Source organism: Schistocerca nitens, chromosome 2 (assembly GCF_023898315.1).
Source record: "Schistocerca nitens isolate TAMUIC-IGC-003100 chromosome 2, iqSchNite1.1, whole genome shotgun sequence".
Taxonomy (NCBI): Eukaryota; Metazoa; Arthropoda; class Insecta; order Orthoptera; family Acrididae; genus Schistocerca; species Schistocerca nitens.
The window spans coordinates 579,627,210-579,648,411 of NC_064615.1; the positions used below are offsets into that span (position 1 = coordinate 579,627,210).

At 41.6% G+C, this 21,202-nt stretch overlaps 1 protein-coding gene across 1 annotated transcript in view; it reads left to right on the forward strand.

The window, feature by feature from the left end:
- The window catches only part of LOC126235168 (odorant receptor 43a-like), a 181,950-nt gene extending 161,148 nt beyond the window's left edge, over window positions 1-20,802 (forward strand). The window contains exons 8-9 of the mRNA XM_049943901.1: window positions 13,278-13,433; window positions 20,746-20,802. Coding sequence (XP_049799858.1) covers window positions 13,278-13,433; window positions 20,746-20,802 — 213 coding nt within the window. The remainder of the gene's footprint in view (window positions 1-13,277; window positions 13,434-20,745) is intronic.
- The last annotated feature ends 400 nt before the right edge of the window (window positions 20,803-21,202 follow it).

Sequence of the window (21,202 nt, forward strand, 5' to 3'; positions counted from 1 at the left end):
CTTGCCTCTCGACAGATGCCCCTCTCCTGCGGTACGGCTATCTGTATCACTGAGGCCCGTCAGTCTCTCCACCAACGGCAAGGTCCATGGTTCATGGGGTAGGGGGGGATCAGTAAGTTGAGACATACTGACCGTTATTAATGGTGTAATCGTACACACAAATACTTTTTGCTATCGTAGGAAGTTGTAGGTGTAACCATAATTGTGAATGCGGCATCTGAGTGGGCATTTTCTTTCCTGAGTAGATTTTTCTCTCCTATATACTGATGAACAGTCTCCATGGCTGTACAGGCATTGATTATAACAGCTGACGCTGCAAGAATTGAACTGTTTGCCTTAGTGAAATATTTTTGAACTCAATCGTCAAACCAATGCAGACGGTTACGGCATTTCTATAGTTGAGCAGCCGGCCTCCGTAGCGGCAGAGGCACAGCGATCAGCGGTATGCCGGCAACCGTAGCGTGTGAAATGAAGGAACTGGAGGATTACGAAGGCTCTGACTGAAACTGAGTGGGACACAAATTGTTTAAGGGAAGGAAAACATAGTGCGGGGTAAAATATATTCTTCCGCTTAAAACAAGTAATTAGAGGTATACGGAGTGAACACTTGAGTCAATTCTTGCGGGAAAGAAGACAGGCTCCGAATCCGCTGAGGGTAACGAACTGGCGGAATACGAAAACTACCGACTTGGCCCGTCCCTTTCTCTCTTCTTTGGCATTAAAGGTTGTTGGGAAAAAGGAAAGGACATTTAACACAATTGGCGTTGCGCATATTCTGCGGCTTACATATACGCCGACGATAATCAAGGTTGCTACACAGGCACAAATATTAGAAAAAACAGGTACAGTTTTGCTTGTAACGGTTTAATTACGTTATACAAACTCGCGGCTAGCTCAAAGATAATCAGAAGTACCATGAAACGATTACTGTTATTGCCCGTTAAATTAATTGTTGCTAAGAGAGAGGCGATGTAACCACCTACGTAGCGTAAGGGTTTGTATTCAAGATAAATAATTTCATTGATATCACACTGGCTTCATTTTAGGTAAAGCCTTTTCCTGTCAGAAATAAATTTAACTGCAAACTCAAAGATATCGTGAAGCAGACCTAAGCCTTGTTGCCTACTGCAGTTTAAATCTATCCACGGAATTCCGTAAAAATTCCGATGAAATGAACTTCGCAAATATTAATGCTTGAAAATTATTATCAGTATTCAAAGTATTTATTTTGTTAGCTTGAGGGTCAAGCCCAATATTTAATATTTTAATTAAATTCCTCGTAATGGCCGCCTGTGAGCCATTACGACATAACAAAGCCAGATGGGCAGTCTTCTACACAACTCATTTCAAATAACTATTTTCAGTTAAATATTTCAACAGGGATGGAGAGGTTTTGAATAAGAACAGGAGAAATTCACTTTTGACCATATATTGTAACGGAACATACATATATCAAACACTTAGTGCATCAGAGCAGCTAAGCAACTTAATTCTCCAACAGCAGAGACGAAAGTAGTATCCGATCTTTGAACCAAGTCTTCTTTAACTTTAATGAGATAAGATTCCATGGCTACAAATAATGTCTTTACATTGTATAGTTACTCTTTGATATCAAATTAATCAGTTGAGGTTTTATACTTAAATGTCGTATTAGCTAAGGTCTTTATCGGCAGAAATACACTCAGTTCCGTACTTTCTTCACACTTCACATTTACACGTCTGATATAGGTTTAATTTAATTTTTATAGGGCTTTCCAGGAGACGTCACAACTGCCTGCGACGAAGTGTTTGGGGCGGTAACGAAACGGTACATCGAGTCTCGTGGAATATTCGTTATTCGGTAACGAACACATACGACATGCAAAAGCTCTGCCAGTGTATAAATCAAAATGGTTCCCGCAAGGCCCATTCGCATGAAATCCAGTTTGTTCTGTACATCCATGAGATCAAGAAGATGTACGTTGGTGGCAGTAGGATCGTTTTGAAGACAGTCGCAGATACTGGTTCCCTAAACTTTCCCAATATCATTTCGTGAAAAGAATTTCGTCTTCCCTCCAAAGATTCCCATTTGAGTTCAAAAAGTATTTCTTGAACTTCTTGTATCCCCAGAAGATATTGAAAATTCTGAAGTAATAGATATTAATCACAGGGATGAAAAAGTTACATTTAAAGGATTATAGATTTGCATCAGTTTCGTGTACAGTTCACATGGAAAAAGGAGTTGCAACGTATATAAAAGTTGGACACACAGTCAAAAATATTCAGACAAACAGTTTTTGTGTTGATCAGAACCTAGAAGCATGTGCTTGAGGGTTGTTATTGCATAATATTTCTCTGATAATTGTAACGATGTACAGATCGCCTATAGGAAACTTTCATCTATTTATGAGAGATTTAGATGCATTATTGAGCTACTTGTCAAACAAGAAGAAACAGTTAGTAGTATGTGGAGACTTCAGTGCAGCTTTCTTAAAAGATATGGACAGGAAAAATTAATTAGAATTATTATTTGGATGTTTCAGTCTAATTTCACCAGTCAGTTTTCCAGCTCGTGTAAAGCAAGGTAGTAGGACACTGACGGATAAGATTTTTATAGACAGTATAAGGCTGAAATAATTAATATGCACCCAACTGCTAGTGGAATATCTGATCATCATGCACAATTAATGGAAATAAACAATATGTCACTTCACAACTCTGAGGCAGGTTCATACAAAGCAGTGAGGTTTATTGATGAGAACGGTATACAATGTTTTAAGAATAAGTTAAATGGGGTGTCATGGAATGTTGGATGTATAGAAAGAGATGCTAACATCAGATTCAATTTAATCCAATGTACATTTATGTCAATATTTGAAAGCTGCTTTCCAAAAAAATTCACCAGAAGATCTAATAAAAAACAAGTGAGCTGTGGATATCTAAGGGAACTAAAATCACATATAAGAGGTAGAGGGAAATTTATATAAAGGTCAGAGTAAGTCAAGACCTGATATTACTTTTGCATACTACAAGAAATGGTGTAGTATTTTAAGAAAACTCATTAAAATTTCCAGAAGTATGCGAGTCCTGACATAAATAATGCAAATAATAAGGTTAAAACTATATAGGATATTGTCAAATAGGAGACAGGACAGCCAGTGTACAAGACACCATAACAATTAAACTAAATGACAACTTTGTGACTGATAATTCACAAGTTGCAAATAATTTCAACAATAACTTTCTAAATGTTGCTGCAAAAATAAGATTAAATGATTCAGTTGAAAAAGCAAGAGCATATCTTAACCTCGTCAGTCCACAAAAGAGGCACTTTTTCCAGCTTAATAAGTAATGTATGCAATGCACCACTGGCACAGAGAATGTTTGCAGACGGTTTAAAACATGCAACTGTTAAGCCTTTTCACAAGAAACGTGACAGGACAGATTTAAAGAGTTATCGTCGAATTACCTTACTGAAATCTTATTCCAAAATATTAGACGAAGTAATGTACTGAAGTGTAGTCTCACACTTAAGTGGAAACAGCTTGGATTCCAGAAGGATTGCTCGACTGAAAATTTTATTTATATATTCGCTGGTCAAATAGCACAATCCCTAAATAATAAAATATGGCCAGATGTTATTTTTTGTTGTCTTTCCAAGGTGTCTGATTATGTAGATCATGTTACTCTCTTAGAAAAACTCATGTTCTGTCGAACTGAAAGCATTACGCAAAGATGGTTAAAACATGCCTAACAAACTGAATGCAAAAGGTTATTCTCAATAATTAAAACCACCTTGAAAAGGTAGAAAATTTTTAGTGAGTGGGGATAAACCACAAAGGGAATGACACAGGGTTCAATTTTGAGTTCACTTCTATACCTTATATATGTGAATGACCTCCCACATAATATTCAGCAAGCAGAAATCGTACTTCTGCAAACATTACTAGTGTTATAATTCCATTATAGAGAAAGCAACAGAAGAAATGGTAAATGACATTTTTAAAAGAATTATAAAGTTGTTCTTAGAAAATGAATTCCGCCTAAATTTTGAAAAAGACCCACTACATACATTTCTGTACAACAAACAGAGTCTTACCAAGAATTGGTGGAGCACATGAGCAGAAGTTAGTAAACAGCGCAAAATGCTCCAAATTTTTGGGTGTACATATGGATGAAAACTTGAACTGGGAGAAACATATTACTGAACTTAAGTTCCTAATCTTGGAAACAAACGAATCAAACTCCTAACATATTTTACATATTTCCATTCAACAATGTCTTATGGAATAATTTTCTGGGTTAACTCATCACTTAGAAAGAAAGTATCGATTGCACAAAAGCAAGCAGTCAGAATAATATGTGGTGTTAACCCACGGACATCATGTCAGTCACGGAGATAGGCATTTTAACTGCACCATCACAACACATATATACGCTAATGTAATCCGTCATAAATAAACCATGACAATTTGAAATGAACAGTGATATTCATACTTACAATACCAGAAGGAAAAATGATCTTCATTATCCACTATTAAAGCTGTCAGTGGCTCAGAGATCTTTAGAGCTAGAGATCTTCACTGTAGCCTCACAATATATATATTCATTTATGAAATTTGTTATTAACAATCCGAACGAATTCAAAAGTAATAGCAGTGTACATGGCTACAACACTAGGAGAAAGGATGATCTTCACTACTCAAGGTTAAAACTAACTTTGTCTCAGAAGAGGGTAAATTATGCTGCCACTAAAGTCTTTGGCCACTTACCCAATAGCATCAAAAGTCTGACAAATAGCCATATAGCATTTAAAAGGAAATTAAAAGAATTTCTTAAAGGCAACTCCTTCTACTCATTAGATGAATTTTTGGATATAGTAAATTGGTGATTTCCCCAACCCCACCAAAAAATAAATAAATAAATAAATAAAAATATTAAGTGTCATGCAATACAATATTTGTGTAATGTAATATCTTGTATAGACACCTTTTATTAACCTAACACGTTCCACACCATTACGAAGTATCGTATTCGTGATCTATGGAACAAGTACTAATCTAATCTAATCTCAGGAATGAGTTCAATAGGCAGCAACGAAAATTTTTGATCATTTGCCTAATAACATAAAATGTCTGACAGGTAGAAAAGCAAGTTGTAAATCTAACTTAAAATCATTTCTCCTGGACAACCATTTCTGTATCACTGACGAATTTCTGCTTGAAAACAAGTAGCCATTTAAAAATAAAATAAAAATAAATGAAAATAAAAGACCTCCTTGTTTTTGCGTGTAGTTATATGAGTAGCACTAAATGAATTGTATTCATTAATGTTAACACTGGTCATGTATACATATCCTGTAAAATCATTACGATAAAAGAATTGTTCAAATGATCTGTGGAACATGTAACTAATTAAATAAGTTTTCATAACACTTGCTCGTTGATCGAATCTACCGGTAACAAATCTAGCACCAAGCCCCTCTCATTTGCTTCGATGTCTTCCTTTAACCCAAACACTCGAGCAATACTCAGGAATGGGTCACGTAAGTGAACTATATGTAGTCTTTATAGGTAAGCTTAGAATTCTCTCAAGAAACAAAACTCGAGCATTCGCCTTCCATGCTATCGATCTTATATTCTCGTTCCTTTTTCATATCACTTTGCAATGTTCGGCCTAGATATTTAATCGACGTAACTATGTTGACTAATACTGTATTCGAACATTAAACGATTGTTTTCCCTACTCATATTTACTACCTGATATTTTTCTTCATTTAGAGCAAACTGGCATTCATCGCACCGACTAGAAATTCTGTCTAAAGCATGCCGTATCCTACAGTCACGCAACGATGGTGCTTTCCCACAGGCGCAGTTCATAGTTCAAGGTTCAGAGGCGGAGCTCCCTCAAAATATCTATAAAAATATATTTCTCAGTAATGTATTACAGAATTTAAATTATCGGACGCATTTCGAATATTATCCACACGAATAATGACAGTCATCGATTTTGGAACTGTTGATATCGATCGACATTTTTCGAACAGGTAGTAGCGAGTCTTCAGGCAACGCCTTGTAATGTCCTTTAGCTGTACGTAGTAGAGTCTTGGAGGCGTGAATTCTGCAGATTACAGCTCTTATGGGCCTCTCGAAAGCTGAGCTAGCAGAGGCTGAGGGTGTCCTACCAACTTCCACATGATTTTCACGTTACGCTGCTAAACATCAAAGGGGAATGAACAGAGTGTCTGGAACTTCGCTGTCGAATCCCTGTCTCTACATGTCATTGATGCTTCATTGATCGACGTTTATTAATAACGCTTAGGTAGTAGTTTAGACAGTTTTTAGAGTACCGTACCTTAGTCGGTAAAAACGGAACCCTTATAGGACCACTTTGTTATCCGTGTGCTTGTGTGTGTGCCGGTCTCTTAAGAACCGCTTTTGTCGGGAACGGGTAGATGTATCAAGCTGAAATTTATATCACCCACTAAGAACTAGATGGTGTAAAAAATTTAAGCTTGCAAAGCAATGCAGTCGAGATACAAAGCCATTTATGTCACGTATTTTGATGCAAACTGACTCGTCAAAATCAGAGGTACTTCCCGTTGACGTGCAATAATGAAATACGACCAAAAGCAAGGTTCTACAGTACAAGTAAAGGAAAAAAATCCGAAAATTGTTGATTTGTGATTATAGCACACGAAAAACTTTTTTTTGGCATTTGTTATCCGATTCTGTGCGGCTGGTCCCGGCGGAGGTTCGAGTCCTCCCTCGGGCATGGGTGTGTGTGTGTTTGTGCTTAGGATAATTTAGGTTAAGTAATGTGTAAGCTTAGGAACTGATGACCTTAGCAGTTAAGTCCCATAAGATTTCACACATATTTGAACATTTTTTTGTGTTCCGATTGATTGTCTGTCCGTCTGTTAATACCCCTTTGTCTCAGGAACGGGTCCATGTATCAAGTTGAAATTTTTGTCACATATGCGTTGTCGTCGAGCGTCGAGAGCGACACAAGAAGTGTCGACCACTGCAGAGATACCGCACAGCAAAGCGGTATCAACGAGACGCCAATGAGATGCTAGGAAGAAGCCTTGCCCCCCGTGCTTCCGAGGCGCCACCGCCGCGCCTCTTCCTTGAAATAGCATCGCCAGATGCCAGGAGGGCAGTTCTGTTCGAGGTCGGATCTGCCCACCTCCAGGAAGTCCCTGTCGGAGTTACGTCGTTGTGCTACCTGCTCGCCGTGGCACAGCCCGTGTCAGCAGTCTGGGAGCGAAGAGATCTCCATCTCCTGTGAATCGTGCCGACGCATCAACGCTATCAGAACTGTGTCAACAAATGTCTACGAACTGTAGACTGTAGGGAAGCCACAGCAGTACGGCCATTTCAAACTTCTTTCAATTCACTATTCATAATCGTGGCTCATTTAGTCTATTCTGAACCGCAAGTCCACGCGTGCAGCTTCACAGCTACGGGCCAGCCTGGCGAGCAAAGATAAGTTTTGTTGTAATTAATAAAGTATTACTTATTCTGAGTGTTCTGATTAATTGTATTAGTACTAACCACCTCCATGTCCAAGAAGTCGAACACAACAACATACTAAAGGCTACGGTCACATGGCGGCGTAAAAAAAATTTGAAGCTTCTACGTTAAGGCAGTCAAAAGATACGGCCATTTGCATCAGATATTTTGCCAGCATCGATATCGACAACAGGCAAAGATCGTCGAAATTCTCGATCCCCGGGACGGTTGAACTATCTACATACATGATTAAGTTTGTACAGGTCCCTCGGTGCGCGAGTCCTACTCGTACTTATCCGGATTTTTATTGTTTCTGTCATTGGCAATTCTATCCGCTGTAGTAATAGGTTTGTAAACGTCTGACCAGAGAGCACTAGAATACAGTGATAATAACGTTAAGTTTCGCGGTTTAGCAGGAGTTTCACGAGTGAATAGAGGAAACACGCGAGCGAAAAATGTCTCGTTGCCGTCATTAGCATATTTCCTTTTGGGAGTGTATTTCGCCTGAGTCAGACTCGCCCGGATAGCAGTCCGTGTTGGCCACCGTGGCGTGCGGAAGTCCGTTACGGCTGTGTACAGCGTGGCGCATGTTCACAACGGAGTGTCTTTTGTACTACAGGGTGTGTCACCTGAACTGTGAGTGCCACATTTTCCTCGATGAGGGAGACCTTGAAATTTAGTTTTCAATGGTCCACAGAGAGGTCTAACCCTCTCGCTTTCGGAGATGGATGATTAATGAGGTCAAGATACTTGATGTAGGACTTTAGACTGACAATACGGTGGATAGTGTGTATGCAAAATGCATAAATAGCGAGTCTGTGAATGAATAGTCAGGGACACCAACGGTAGAGTAAAATGTAAGCATAATGATGGATCTGACAGTTTTGAACACGACTGTCTTTCAGCAACCGTATGCAAGTTTCAGCGGAGGAGTAACACAGCCAACTGGTTGCAAGTAGCTGTCTAATACATTGCCCTACGTTTCAGTAGAATGAAAATTTAAAAGCCGTAAAGTTACACTGCGGGAAGGCTGTGCAAGGTGTACGTACCAAAGACTGGAACCTTTGTAATTTTTCACTTGAAGATGTCTACTCTAAACTCTGACTATTGCTTTCTCACAATGTAAATTTACTGCTTTTAAACTGCCATTCTGATGAAAGCATCCTTAGAGTTTCGAAACCTAGGTCAATATATTAAACAGTTATTTGCAACCAGTTGATCGTGTTATTTCTCCGTCGAACGATGGGTCTGTTAGCACAGTATCAATAACGTTCGCAAGCCTTGGCTTATGATGTGTGAGAGAGTATAATTTTTCATTCAAAGTGACCCTCAAAAAGACCAGAGAAATACTTACTTTGTGTGGGACTCTTGACGGTAACAGAGAAGAAGTATGGTCAGAAAACAATGGCAGTAGAATAAATAACTGAAGTGTAATTGTAAAAGCACATATCCTCTTATGTGACTGTATGCGGTCATAGGGCGTATATTGTGTATGAAAACCACCATCAAATATGCTCTGTAAGCAATTCCATTGAAAATCTTAAGGGGAAATTGTAACTGTAGACGCCCTGTACAGTTGCACATTGAAAAACGTCCACTTGAAGTAATGGCATATGCAACTCTTATGTCAGAGTGGAGTGAGCCCATTATGGGTACATCAGGGTCTGCCAATGGGAGAACTGTAAATGAGGAAGTTACAGGATCCATCAACGATCAGCAAGAGAACCGAACGGAGAGCAACAAATGTGATAACACAGTTAACTAACAAGGCTGGTAGCAGCATCACGTGACAAGGAACGCCAGAATGCACCTATGGATGTGGAAGAGCATGCAGAAGATGGCAGTGAGCGTCAGTAAAACTACCGTCGCGACAAGGGGACGGAATAGAGAGCGCAATAACGAACGATCAAAGCAAATCAACAGACGAAACTGCTGTCACCGTCCCTGCCAATTTACGGCAACTAGAACATCAGAATGCGCCCCTGGAAGTGGAAAAGGATGTGCAGATGGCAGCAAACGCTGGTGTCTGAAAAACATTGAAGCTAGGTATTCCAATTACGCAGAAAACTAATGCGATGACGAATCTATGACCGAAGTAGCCACCATGATGGAAAAATACGTGGAAAATGGACACCCTATCAGACAGTCTTCACCATATTTCTGGCGAAAGCACAAACCAACAACGGTACCTTGTTCCAAACAGATACGGCAAGCAACGAAGAAGTAGATCAGAGAAACACAAACTCCAATCTATAATCTCAAGAAACATAAAAGGGAAAAGAAGGGTAATGATATTCCGACAATCTCTGTGTTACATGCCAAGGGATTTCATGAGCTGCGAGAAAAAACCGGCGAGCAAAATATTGCATCCTCGGCAGACGAACCACGGGATAAAGTCTAACTTCGACTGTGCAGTAGAAAGCAATGATACTCTGTGTCTTGGGTTTTCAAATTGACAATACTGTAAATAGAGTGTATGTAAAAATTATGAAAACAACGATGTTTGTGAACGAATAGTCAGGACAACCAATTGTAGTGTACAATTTAAGCCTAATGATGGGGCTGTTAGCACAGTTTCACGTCTTAATATGGACGATATTGAAATAGTTTGTGTTATTCACCGAGAGTAATGGAACTCAAGTGAATGTGTGAAACACGGGCACACTTTTCTTACTCAATGTGATTGCTCCAGTGGTGAATGGAAGTGTGGGTTATGGCATGTTCCACAAATGTCCTACCGAATTTAAGGGACCCTTGGCCTGCTGTTTTCGACTGTTTAAAAAGTTTCCGTGGGTGTTAAATCGCCTCTTCCAGGACAGGTAGATGCGCCGATCCTGGATCGAAACGACGCTGCGGATTAACGACAAGTATCGGTGTGCCCGCTAGCCTTGGTGTGGTTTTTTGTAGGTTTCCCATGTCCCACCAGGCGAATACTGGGCTGGTACCCAACTCCCATCTCATTTACACGATTCGTAAATTCACTTTCACATGAATAACACTGCACTGAGACAGTTGGCGTACACATACTTCGTGCCGGAGCACCCATGTGCATGATACGTACGCACTGCGTATCACAATTAGTAGCGAAAACTGACGCAAGTGAAAGTGTATGAGGGAAAAGGGGGAAGGGAGGAAGGCACCAAATGATACGTAGCTTGCGTGGAAAAGTGTCCTCGAACTGGCTCTGGCCTTAGTTGCAATGAGTTTCATTTCGTTCGAATAACTGTAGCATACCACGAGTCTGAAAACAGCACGACATGAATTCAATTAGCAGTTTACGAGACGAAACTTTGGTAAATGATCTTAAAAGAGAACTATTGAACCGTCCAAATTTTAATGAAGTTGTCATAGACTTCCGTGCAGCGCAGAATGGTAGACGTATTAATTTCATTAACAAAATTAGTTAAGGTAAGCAAAACGTGCGTGAACAGATGATAAGATGCAATTCATTTGCTGTAACTACGTTTTTAGCCTACCGAATGAAGTGCTTAAAAATGGATGGTAACATTTTTTAAAACAGACGTCACGTTTTCCGATACTTCAGCACAACAAACCGTACAAAAAAATGGCGCGTTTCTAAGAGATGTTTAATGTCTTGCTGCACCAGCAACCACCCCATCACCCACGTACTGCTTCAAACTTTAATGGCCTAACAGATGAACGTCGGAAGGTGCGAGATCCGGGCTATTTGGTGGATGAGGAAGAACAGTCCAACGAATTTTCTGATCTCCTCTAGGGTGCGCAGACTTGTGTGAGGCCTTGTATTGTTATGAAGAAGGAGAAGCTCGTTTGCATCACTTAGAATGAGACGTCTGCGCGTTCCAACACTGCAGGAGTCGCAGCTGTGTGCGGCTGGCTGGCTCGCGGAATACCGAACAAGTTTGCATGAGGATGTTGCGACGGTGGCAGATGCCCAACGACTCGCCGTGTTTCTGTTCACTGCCAGCTCCCTGTAGATATTCTGCAAGTGCCTATGAATATCTGCGATGCTCAGGTTTTCCGCCAAAAGAAACTGAATGATAGCTCTGTACTTGGAACACACCTCCATTACAGACGTCATTTCGAAGGCTACGTATAGCGTAACCACATATTGGAAATTCATGAAACTATACGGGCTGAAGTGAAAACATTCCACGATATCCCACAACAAATACCGCATTTCTTCAACTGAAATTGGGCCAGAAAACAAAAAAAAAAAAAGATGGCGCGTTACTTATTGAATGCCCCTTGTAGTTTGCACGACTGATGGGGAAATATAAATTCTTTGAGATGCTCTAGCATATGGTGCAATTTCATTATCGTATGTATTGTAGTTTTTTTCTCGTGGGCCTTTGAAATGTGGGAGGGTTCAAAGGGATACCCTGTATTACACTGGACTCGCATTCGGGAGGACGACGGTTCAATCCCGCGTCCGGCGTTCCTGATTTAGTTTTTCCGTGATTTCCGTAAATCGCTCCAGGCAAATGCCAGGATGGTTCCTTTCAAAGGGCACGGCCGACTTCCTTCCCCGTCTTTACCTAATCCGATGAGTCCTCGCCGTCTGGTTTCCTCCCCCAAATAACCCAACCCTCTGTATTATTTTTGATAACAATAGACTTCTTTTGATAATGAAAGCTCTAAAATGCTTTATTATTCCAGTCTCTGATCACAAATGAATTCTTTAGACGATGACCGGTTTCAGTCTGTAACGACCATCTTCAGATCTAAAATATATAATTATATACATCTAGTGAGCTGTGTGTCTTTTAACATAAAACAGCAATATGTATCACAATATACTGTCATACACTAGGGAAATGTACAGATAAAATATGGTATAACGTACCTTTCTTACACCATGTCCTAAAGTGATACGGCCATAATGGTATCGTCAAAACATATAAATATAATCAGCATAGCATCGTCACATAAATTTAAAATATGGTGTAGAATAGACCACATCGTCCACATAGTGATTATTGCCAACTAGCTACTGAGGTATAGTAGCATCTAGAAACCTGTTTGCCTACACCTTCCCTAGATGTCGCTACTGTGGGCTTGCTTATATGTAGTCATCATTTACGCAAAAACATAATCTGATAAAAGCACATTTGATAAAATGCATGTAGCAGACTTATTAAAATTGATGACTATTATAGAAACCAATTGTGATACATTAAAAGATGAATGCATTTACCTATGTAAAATTATTAAAAATATATATGAAGAGTGTAGGTCCGACCCTTTTTTATGGTGAATTTACGGTCAACAATTAATATAGCGTAATACATTGCCTGTGGCAACCTATAAATTACTTATTAAAGATAAAATGTCTATATGACAGCTGAAAAAGAGACAGATCAATGAACAGCGCCCTCTGTTGGGTCGGCCGCTAGGATCTTATGTAGCCGCGCACCGATCGTAAGAACTTAACCAATAGAGGGCTTTACATACATCGTGACATGTCTCCCACAGAAAACTTTTAAACAACATATAAGCATTCAATAAATAAAATTATATAGTTTGGCTATACATTCCATGAGTAGGTAGGTGATAATCAGTTACAAGATAAGAGCGACTACTGTGCGAAAGTAAGGGAAATGTCGTCTGTTCTCAACATAACTCATCAAGTAAGGCGATTATGTCGCAGTTGGTGAAAATGAAAGCTCTCTTTGATTGTACTAGACTGCTTCTTATGTCCTGTTTGCTTCGTCCGACATCGCTGTTTTTCCTCCAAGAAAGCAGATATTTTTTAGTACCTCAGTGAAAAGAAAAGGTGGCATTGGGCGAGTTGTGACTGCGCAGGGCGAGGCGGTGTCGCTGGCGGCGTACAGCTGCGGCTGGCAGGAGGCGGGTGGCCGGTTCCGGCGTGCGCTGCGCATCCTCATGAGCCGCGCCCAGAAGCCACTCCTGCTCACCGCGGGCAGGGTCTACGTCATCAACAGGGCCACCTTCATCTCGGTCAGTGGCACAGTATGTAATATGCAAGTAGCGAAGCGTTCCTTAGTTCACTGAACAAAATGTTAGTTACCCCCTTAAAGGAGAACACTGGTAGCTTTATAGCGTTGTAGGTGGCGTAGAACTGGTACGAGGCAGTCATGTGACCCTCCAGTACTGATGTAATTCAACGCAGTGAAATGGGGTAATACGCACCAGTTCATGGAATCAGCACAATCAGATGGCTCGCCGTTGAGAGGTGACGGAATAGCGGAGAGGACCTATCGTCTCTGGACGTGGATGTGACCATACCATGAATGAAGTTGCCTAGTTTATTGGTGCATTAGAGGGTAGTCAAATGAAAACGAACACCTTCGACAACGGGTCCATGGAATAGTTCCACTCAAAAGTAATCACCACATTTATCACCACATTTATCTCACTTGAAGACGAGACAATCAATTCTTGTTTTCTACAACGTGGTCAGCCACTGACGGATCCACAACCACACGCACTCTTGCACTTCCTCGTCCGACTGAAACTGGCATCCAGGTATGTCCTTTTCCTGATCGCCAAAGATTTGAAAATAAAATAACGTGTTCAGTGATCTGGGTTGTACGGAGGATGTTGCAGTGTTTACCAACGGAATGGGTGAAGCGTATAGCCTTCGTCCGACTGGCAATGTGGGGCGCCCATTATTGCACAGCAGGATGATTCTGTGTGAAGCATTCCGACAGTCCAAGGGCAAATGGCAAAGCCTACAGTGTAAACATCCACTTCTCTCTCCTCTCTCTCTCTCTCTTTCTCTCTCTCTCTCTCTCTCTCTCTCTCTCTCTGTCTCTCACTCACTCACTCTCTCTCCCCCCCTCCTCTTCCCCCCCCCCCCCCCATCCAAAGAAATAAAGAAATCCGAAGCTGTTCACACAAGTTCCGGTAAGAACACGATGACCTTCTTCGATTACAGTGGCCCTCTGTTGGTAGACTTCCTCCAGCGTGAACCACATCAACGCGCAGCACTATGAAGACCATTTGCAGAAACTGTGAAGTGCCATAAAGTCAAAACGCCCAAGAATGCTGTTGGATGGAATCATCCTGATGCACGATAACGCCCACTTCCACATTGCTAACTGGATGAATTCTACGCTTCACTGATTTGGTTGGGAAACATCGCACCACCCTCCATACGGCTCGGATCTTTCACCGTGTGACTTTCAAATTTTTGGTGAGTTGAAGAAAAATATGCGTGGACGTTACTTCCAGCAGGACGAGAAAGTGCAAGAATGAGTGGGGTTGTAGATCCGTCAGTAGCCGACCGAGTTGTATGAAACAGGAATTGATCGTCTCGTCTCCCGGTAGGATAAACGTCTTAACGCGATTACTTTTGAATAGTACCATTCCATGGCTCCGTGGTTCCGGGTGTTCAGTTTTCATTTGACTGGATCTCATTTATTGGTGTATCAACAAGGACACTCTGGTGTGTCTACAAGGAATGGACTACCACTCTGTAGCCACGTAACGTGGCACAAGAACAAACTGACACGGACCGAATACGAGTGTTCCACCTTGCCAGTGCCAATACGTTTCAAACCCAACAAGAATTATTACTCTTAGTGAATACAAGTCCATCTGAGCCAGTTTCCGAGCGAGTATTGCAAAGGAAACCACATACAATGAGTATATGGTGTCAGATACCTAGGAAAAGACCATTGCTCACAGCAGCACATGGAGGTGCCCCTCTCCAGTAGGCTAGGCAACGCATTGCTTCACTGGAGACATTTAGTGTGTCCAGGACACTTGCGATATTGCCTCTTTCCAAATAATGAAAGGCGTCCGCGACTACACCGACGACTCAGTGAGGTATATAAACCGCAGTGAGTGCAGGGTGTCACTTATGTCGGTGGTAGTTGCGTGAGTTGTGTGATATTTTGGGGTGTACCATGACTTCGGCCCATTCACTCATACTACCGTGAATATGAACCAGGACATTTATTTCAACATCTCGGTGACGAAGCGTTGCCCCTTCTTCTATATCTTGACGATAAATATCCTGTGGACACATACATCTTCCAAGAAGACTGCAGCCATGTAAATACGGCTGCAAGCATACGTTCTTTGCTTGACGAACACTCAGACAGTCTACCGCCCCTCGACTTGCCCAACAGGTCACCTATTGTTAATGCATTGGTCTGCTTGGAGCAGCACTAAAATGTAGCACTGATTATACCTACAAATTGGTATCTCTACAGGGTCCAATTATCGATGAGTGGTTTCAGCAAGATATGTCTTACCCGAAGAAATATGTCGACTCTCTTCCTCGCGGAACTGTGGCGATTATCACAGCTAGCGGCGGTGATACGTGGCTTTAGTGTGAGGTCTCCTGGTGGAGAGTAATATTTTTGTCTGGTATATTTATAATTAATTATTTTGTGAGCGCAGTGCTCCACATTCCATACTGAGAGTGGCACTTAGTAACGAAAATATGGTGTCCCTAATAAATAACAGCTACACTGCCTGACAAAAAAAGTGAAGCACGCAGAAGACATGATCGGATGTCAGTGTACACATAACACCAGCGGCTGGTATGTACATGAACAGAATTGCAGTTCTCTGATAAAGGTACAACAGTCACCACAGATCATTACTGTTGTTTGTGTTTGGCTTTGTAACAAGGCCTGGAAGGGTCATAAGAGGCGTCAACAACATCAGACGTTGATGATCGCTATGAAGGAAACGGAGATGCCACATACTCGTGTGAAACAGCCTTATAAGTAAGTGACCGAGTTTGGAATGGACCTCATTGAGGGTCTCAGTTTGGCCAGCTGGTCGAATCGTGCAACATTCAGATTTGTGGGGTATTCGGATGTAAGAGTGTCCCTTTATTGGACAGCATGGGAACATGAGGTCAGGCGTATTCGTCGTCGACGTTCTGGTCAACCAGGTCTGACCGCCAGTAGGGAGGATCGCTATATTGTGCACCAAGCACATCGTAACCCCTTCACATCTGCACTGCCACCCGAAAACACGTAATTGACTCGCTAAAACATTCTGTGTCACACCCCACCGTTGGTGAGAGAGTAACAGCAGCCAGACTAGGGAACCACCGTCCCACTGTTGCGCTGCGGTTAATATAACAATGCAAACGGCTGTGTTTCAAGTGGTACCATGACCAGCAAGTTTGGACTGCTGATGAACGGCATCACATTGCGTTCAACAATGAATTTGGGTTCTGCACCACCCCGCTGACCATCGTCGGCGAGTAAGATAGCGTCCTGTGAAGGTCGTATTCTTCCAGTGTTTTGAAGAGGCATAGTGGTGTTACTCTAGGTGTCATGGTAGGAAATTGAAATGAAATGTCGTGTGGCTAGGGCCTCCCGTCGGGTAGACCGTTCGCCTGGTGCAGGTCTTTCGATTTGACGCCACTTCGGTGACCTGCGCGTCGATGGGGATGAAATGATGATGATTAGGACAACACCCAGCCCCTGTGCGGAGAAAGTCTCCGACCCAGCCGGGAATCGAACCCGGGCCCTTAGGATTGACAGTCTGTCACGCTGACCATTCAACTACCAGGGGCGGGCGGTAGGAAATTAATCAGGTATGACTTCAGGTCATGGGTGGTAGTGATTGAGAGAAGTCAGAGGCTACAACGGCACGTCACAGACATACTGTGTCGACATTGTTATTTCTTATGCGACATTACTGTGATGCCATTTTTCAACAGGAGAATACTCGTCCACACATGGCACGGGTCTCTAGGTATTGTCTGAGAAATATTCAGATACTTCAGTGGCGAGCAGTATTCCAAGACCTATCTCCGATAGCATATGTGTGGGACCAGTCTGGATGTCAACTCCATACCTGTGCCACAAAAATTGTGGAACACTTTGCCTCAAGAGAGGATGCAATAGCTTTGTGACATACTTCCCAACCGAATCGTGTATGCATCCTGGCCAGACTGGGAGCAGCATTATACTGATAAGTCGGCTCAAATTGCCAAGTTCTTTGTATATTTTACTCCATTTCGTACCACTTAAAATAACATGACATATTCTGCCAAATTGTCAAGTTTCATTTCGTTTCCACTTCCCCTCCTGAGTCAGTTACTGTTTTTTGCTAGGCAGTGTATCTGATTATAAGATATTGACCACACGATATATGTTTTCACTTCAGTAGTTATTTATTTCATTTATTTATTCCAGTGTGTTATGTATGGTGGCAGTGTGACTAACTCCACATTAGGACTGCACTTTTTCCATTCTCTTTACGGACCTCGTATTTCGGCTAGTTGTGCACGTATTCGTCATGATTGTGCAGAACTCTTATCAAGATAATATCATATGTTACTTTAACTCCATCATCATTTCTGGAATATAATATGCTGTAAGCATACCTATCGTTATTGTGACGTAGTTTCATAATGCGCAAAGGGGTGAAATTAGCTGATTGGTATTAATGAAATAAAGAGCTTATTTTAAAATAAAAGAACAGCCTACGAAATAAAATGACTTATTTTAAAAACAAATTTCATCTGTGGGTACAACTAGGAAATAACTACATTGTGTGTTAAATGATCTATGGATAGATAGAACTCATTTTTCATTTCATGTTGTGTAATGCAATATTTAAAGAAATGGAGCCTACCCACACCCGCACTTGCGTGGTGACCATCACACAAAGTACTACTGTCACATCTGCGAAAAGCTTAGTGCTTCCATTGATGAGTTACAGGATGCGGGACTGCCATGTCATCCGTACATCTGGTGCGATCCTCCACTAATGCGATTCAAGCTAGGAGATAGTAGAAAGTGGCTAGCGAGTAGCAGGTATAGGGCAGAGGAAAAAAGTACCACATCAAGTGCCTTGGAAAAAAGTCCATCCTTGACGATATTTGACATGCTACTGCCGTTACTTTTCACATCATTGGTTTTTCAGAATCATCCAGTAGAAACACACTGCCACAGGGGCCGACAAAGGCAGCAGAGCGGGTGACACTTCTTAGGAAAGGATCCAGATTTACAACATAAATTTATCTACTGTCCATATAAATGCTGTAATAACAATGTACTGACAAACAGTCTATACTGGTGACGTGTCTTATCTCTTATGATATGTCAATATGCATTGCGAGTTACTAGGGGCGTTCAATAAATAACGCAACACTTTTTTGCTGAAAGCAGGTTGGTCTTATTCAAGTCTCCAATACACACCGTTATTCCCTACCGTTTTGACTACAAAATCCTGTTTTTAACATTATCTCCGTTCAATGCGACGGCCTTACGCCACTTTACTGGAAGGGCATATACGCCCACATAGTCTCACTCTAATAGTCGATGTCGGAGCCAACTTCTTGCTGCGCCACTAACCTCCCCATCATCTACGAACTGCTTCCTGCGAATGACTCCTCCATTGAGCCAAAAGAGATGGAAGCCGGAAGGCGCGAGATCCGGGTTTTAGGATAGATGAGGAGGAAGAACAATCCAATGAAGTCCTGTGATCTCCTCCCGGGAGCACAGGCTTGTGTGAGCCTTCGCGCTGTCATGGAGAAGGAGAAGTTCGTTTGCATATTTGTGGTAAGAAACGTACTGCGGGAGTCACAGCTGTGTGCGGCCGACTGGCACGCGGTGGATCGGACGGGTTTGCGCGACGTTGCTGGGATGATGTTTTGTTTTAGGGCGCAAAAACGTTGTCCGATGATGACAGGGGCCTCGCCCAACGACTCACCGTGCTTGTATTTACTGCCAGGTCTCCACTGACAGCACCTACAAATATCTACGATTCTCTGGTTTTCCGTCAAAAAGAAAAAAAAGAGAAGAAAATCAATGACAGCTCTCTGCTTGGAATGCACCTCCGTTACAGACGCCATTTTGAAGGCAGCTACCTACCGGAATTTCAAGAAACTGTAGAGGCTGAAGCAGGAATATTCCACGACGTCCCACAACAAATTTCGTATGTTGTCAACCGTAATTGGCCGAGAAAAAAAAATGCTACGTTACTTATTGAACGCCACTCGTATTCTTGTGGCATGGCTCAGTTACTGTCATGTACAGTACTTCCTGTGAGTAATTTTTTTTTCAGAGGCACCGTGAATATATCCCAGAAGTGAGGGTAAATTCATAGACATGTTTGCTCCTATAGACAAGTAAGATTTAAGGCCCTGATTTTATGGCTTCGTAAATCTAACAAGAGCAGTAGATACCAATAGACCAATCTCTATATAAAGGTCACTTTTTTAATATGTTTTCTTTACTTCTTTATTGCGTATGTCGACTTTTTGACTGCATATAATGACGGGTCTAGTCAGAACGATACTCACTGCGTCTGTGCTAATTTTCCTGATATTCTCCATCTGTCTGTCAGAGGCTTTCACAGTTTATGATGCAAACTGAATGAAATTCAGAGGCCACTGCAACAAATGAGAAAACTTCACAGCTGAAGTATCCTGACACAGGGAAAGATTGTAGAGAATAGTATATTGTTGGTCATGCCATGCTCAAACATGCTATCGTCTGTCTGTCGACTGGAAGAATGAAATGCCCATGACTGAAAATACAAAACAACAAGCTGCTGAGACGAATCTCTGGCCAGCCACTCTGATGGCAGCGACTTCTTCTGACGAGACAAAAAAGAGGCCATTCCATTATTACACATGAAGTCCCCCTACAAAGTGACGACCAACTACAATGGGGAATTTGTGGTATTTTAGTTCTGCCACAGCATATTTTAGCTAGATTCGTTTTGCGTGATAACGAGAGGACGAATTTCAGGTTACTGTACGACCTAGCTTGTACCTTTTTTTGACACTGTGAGAAGTGTATGCTGTATTTTAAAATTCTGTGTTGTGTTAGATTCCTCCATAAGACGACAGAGTGGATTTTTTTATTCTGCTCTCAAGAGGCTGCCTCATCGCATATTCCTCTCAGTAGTGAGCTCGCGTCATAAATCTGGGGAATTAAGTCAACTTTTTTCTTGTTCTTTGTGACAGAGTTTACATTTTATATGGATGACTTTGAGGGCATGTATGTGTGGGGAGAGAGGTGTGTGTCATGCTTAGGAGGGGTCGTATGGTGTGAGTGAAGCAACGCTAGTTTTAATAGTGGGTCCTTTATTTTCCTCTATGCCGCGTTTTTAATCTCACTTGTCCCAGGCTACCATTAGATCAACATGGGTCCCCTAACTGTGCTGCTGAATATACTTGATGGAAATAATAGTCATTTTTATATATAAAACTTCCATGCCTCACTTGTACGAAATATGCCGTAAGAATAACAATTTTCTTTAAACTTCTCTTGGCAGCATTAAGTTATGAGAAAGATTTTTACTGATTTGATCTCTCTTGCAGCTGATGAACGCCGCGTATTCGTACTACGCACTGCTTAGGCAGTTCAACAGCCGCTGAAGACGGGGAACACGTCGTGATCATTTCCGTAGCACAAGAAATTCACGTAGGTGTTACCAACTATTGGATGCGCATTACACGAAATATAAGCCTATTACTGTTGTAGACAGAAGGAACTAGTGTCAGGTTTATTGAGATTTTTGCCGATACTTGTCAGAAGATGATCATTAACACAAGAACGAAGAAAAAATAGACATTATACAGGGTGATTTTTTCCACCGTGTACAAACTCTAGGGATTGATCGATGAGAGGATACGGAACGAAACAGGTCTTATGAATTTATGTCCGGAAATGCATTGTTTCCATGCTAGCCACCATTCATTTAGTCATACATTGTTACAGACATTGCGGTCCAATACGCGCTGTACCATGCAGCCACAGTTACAGTATGTGTTGAAA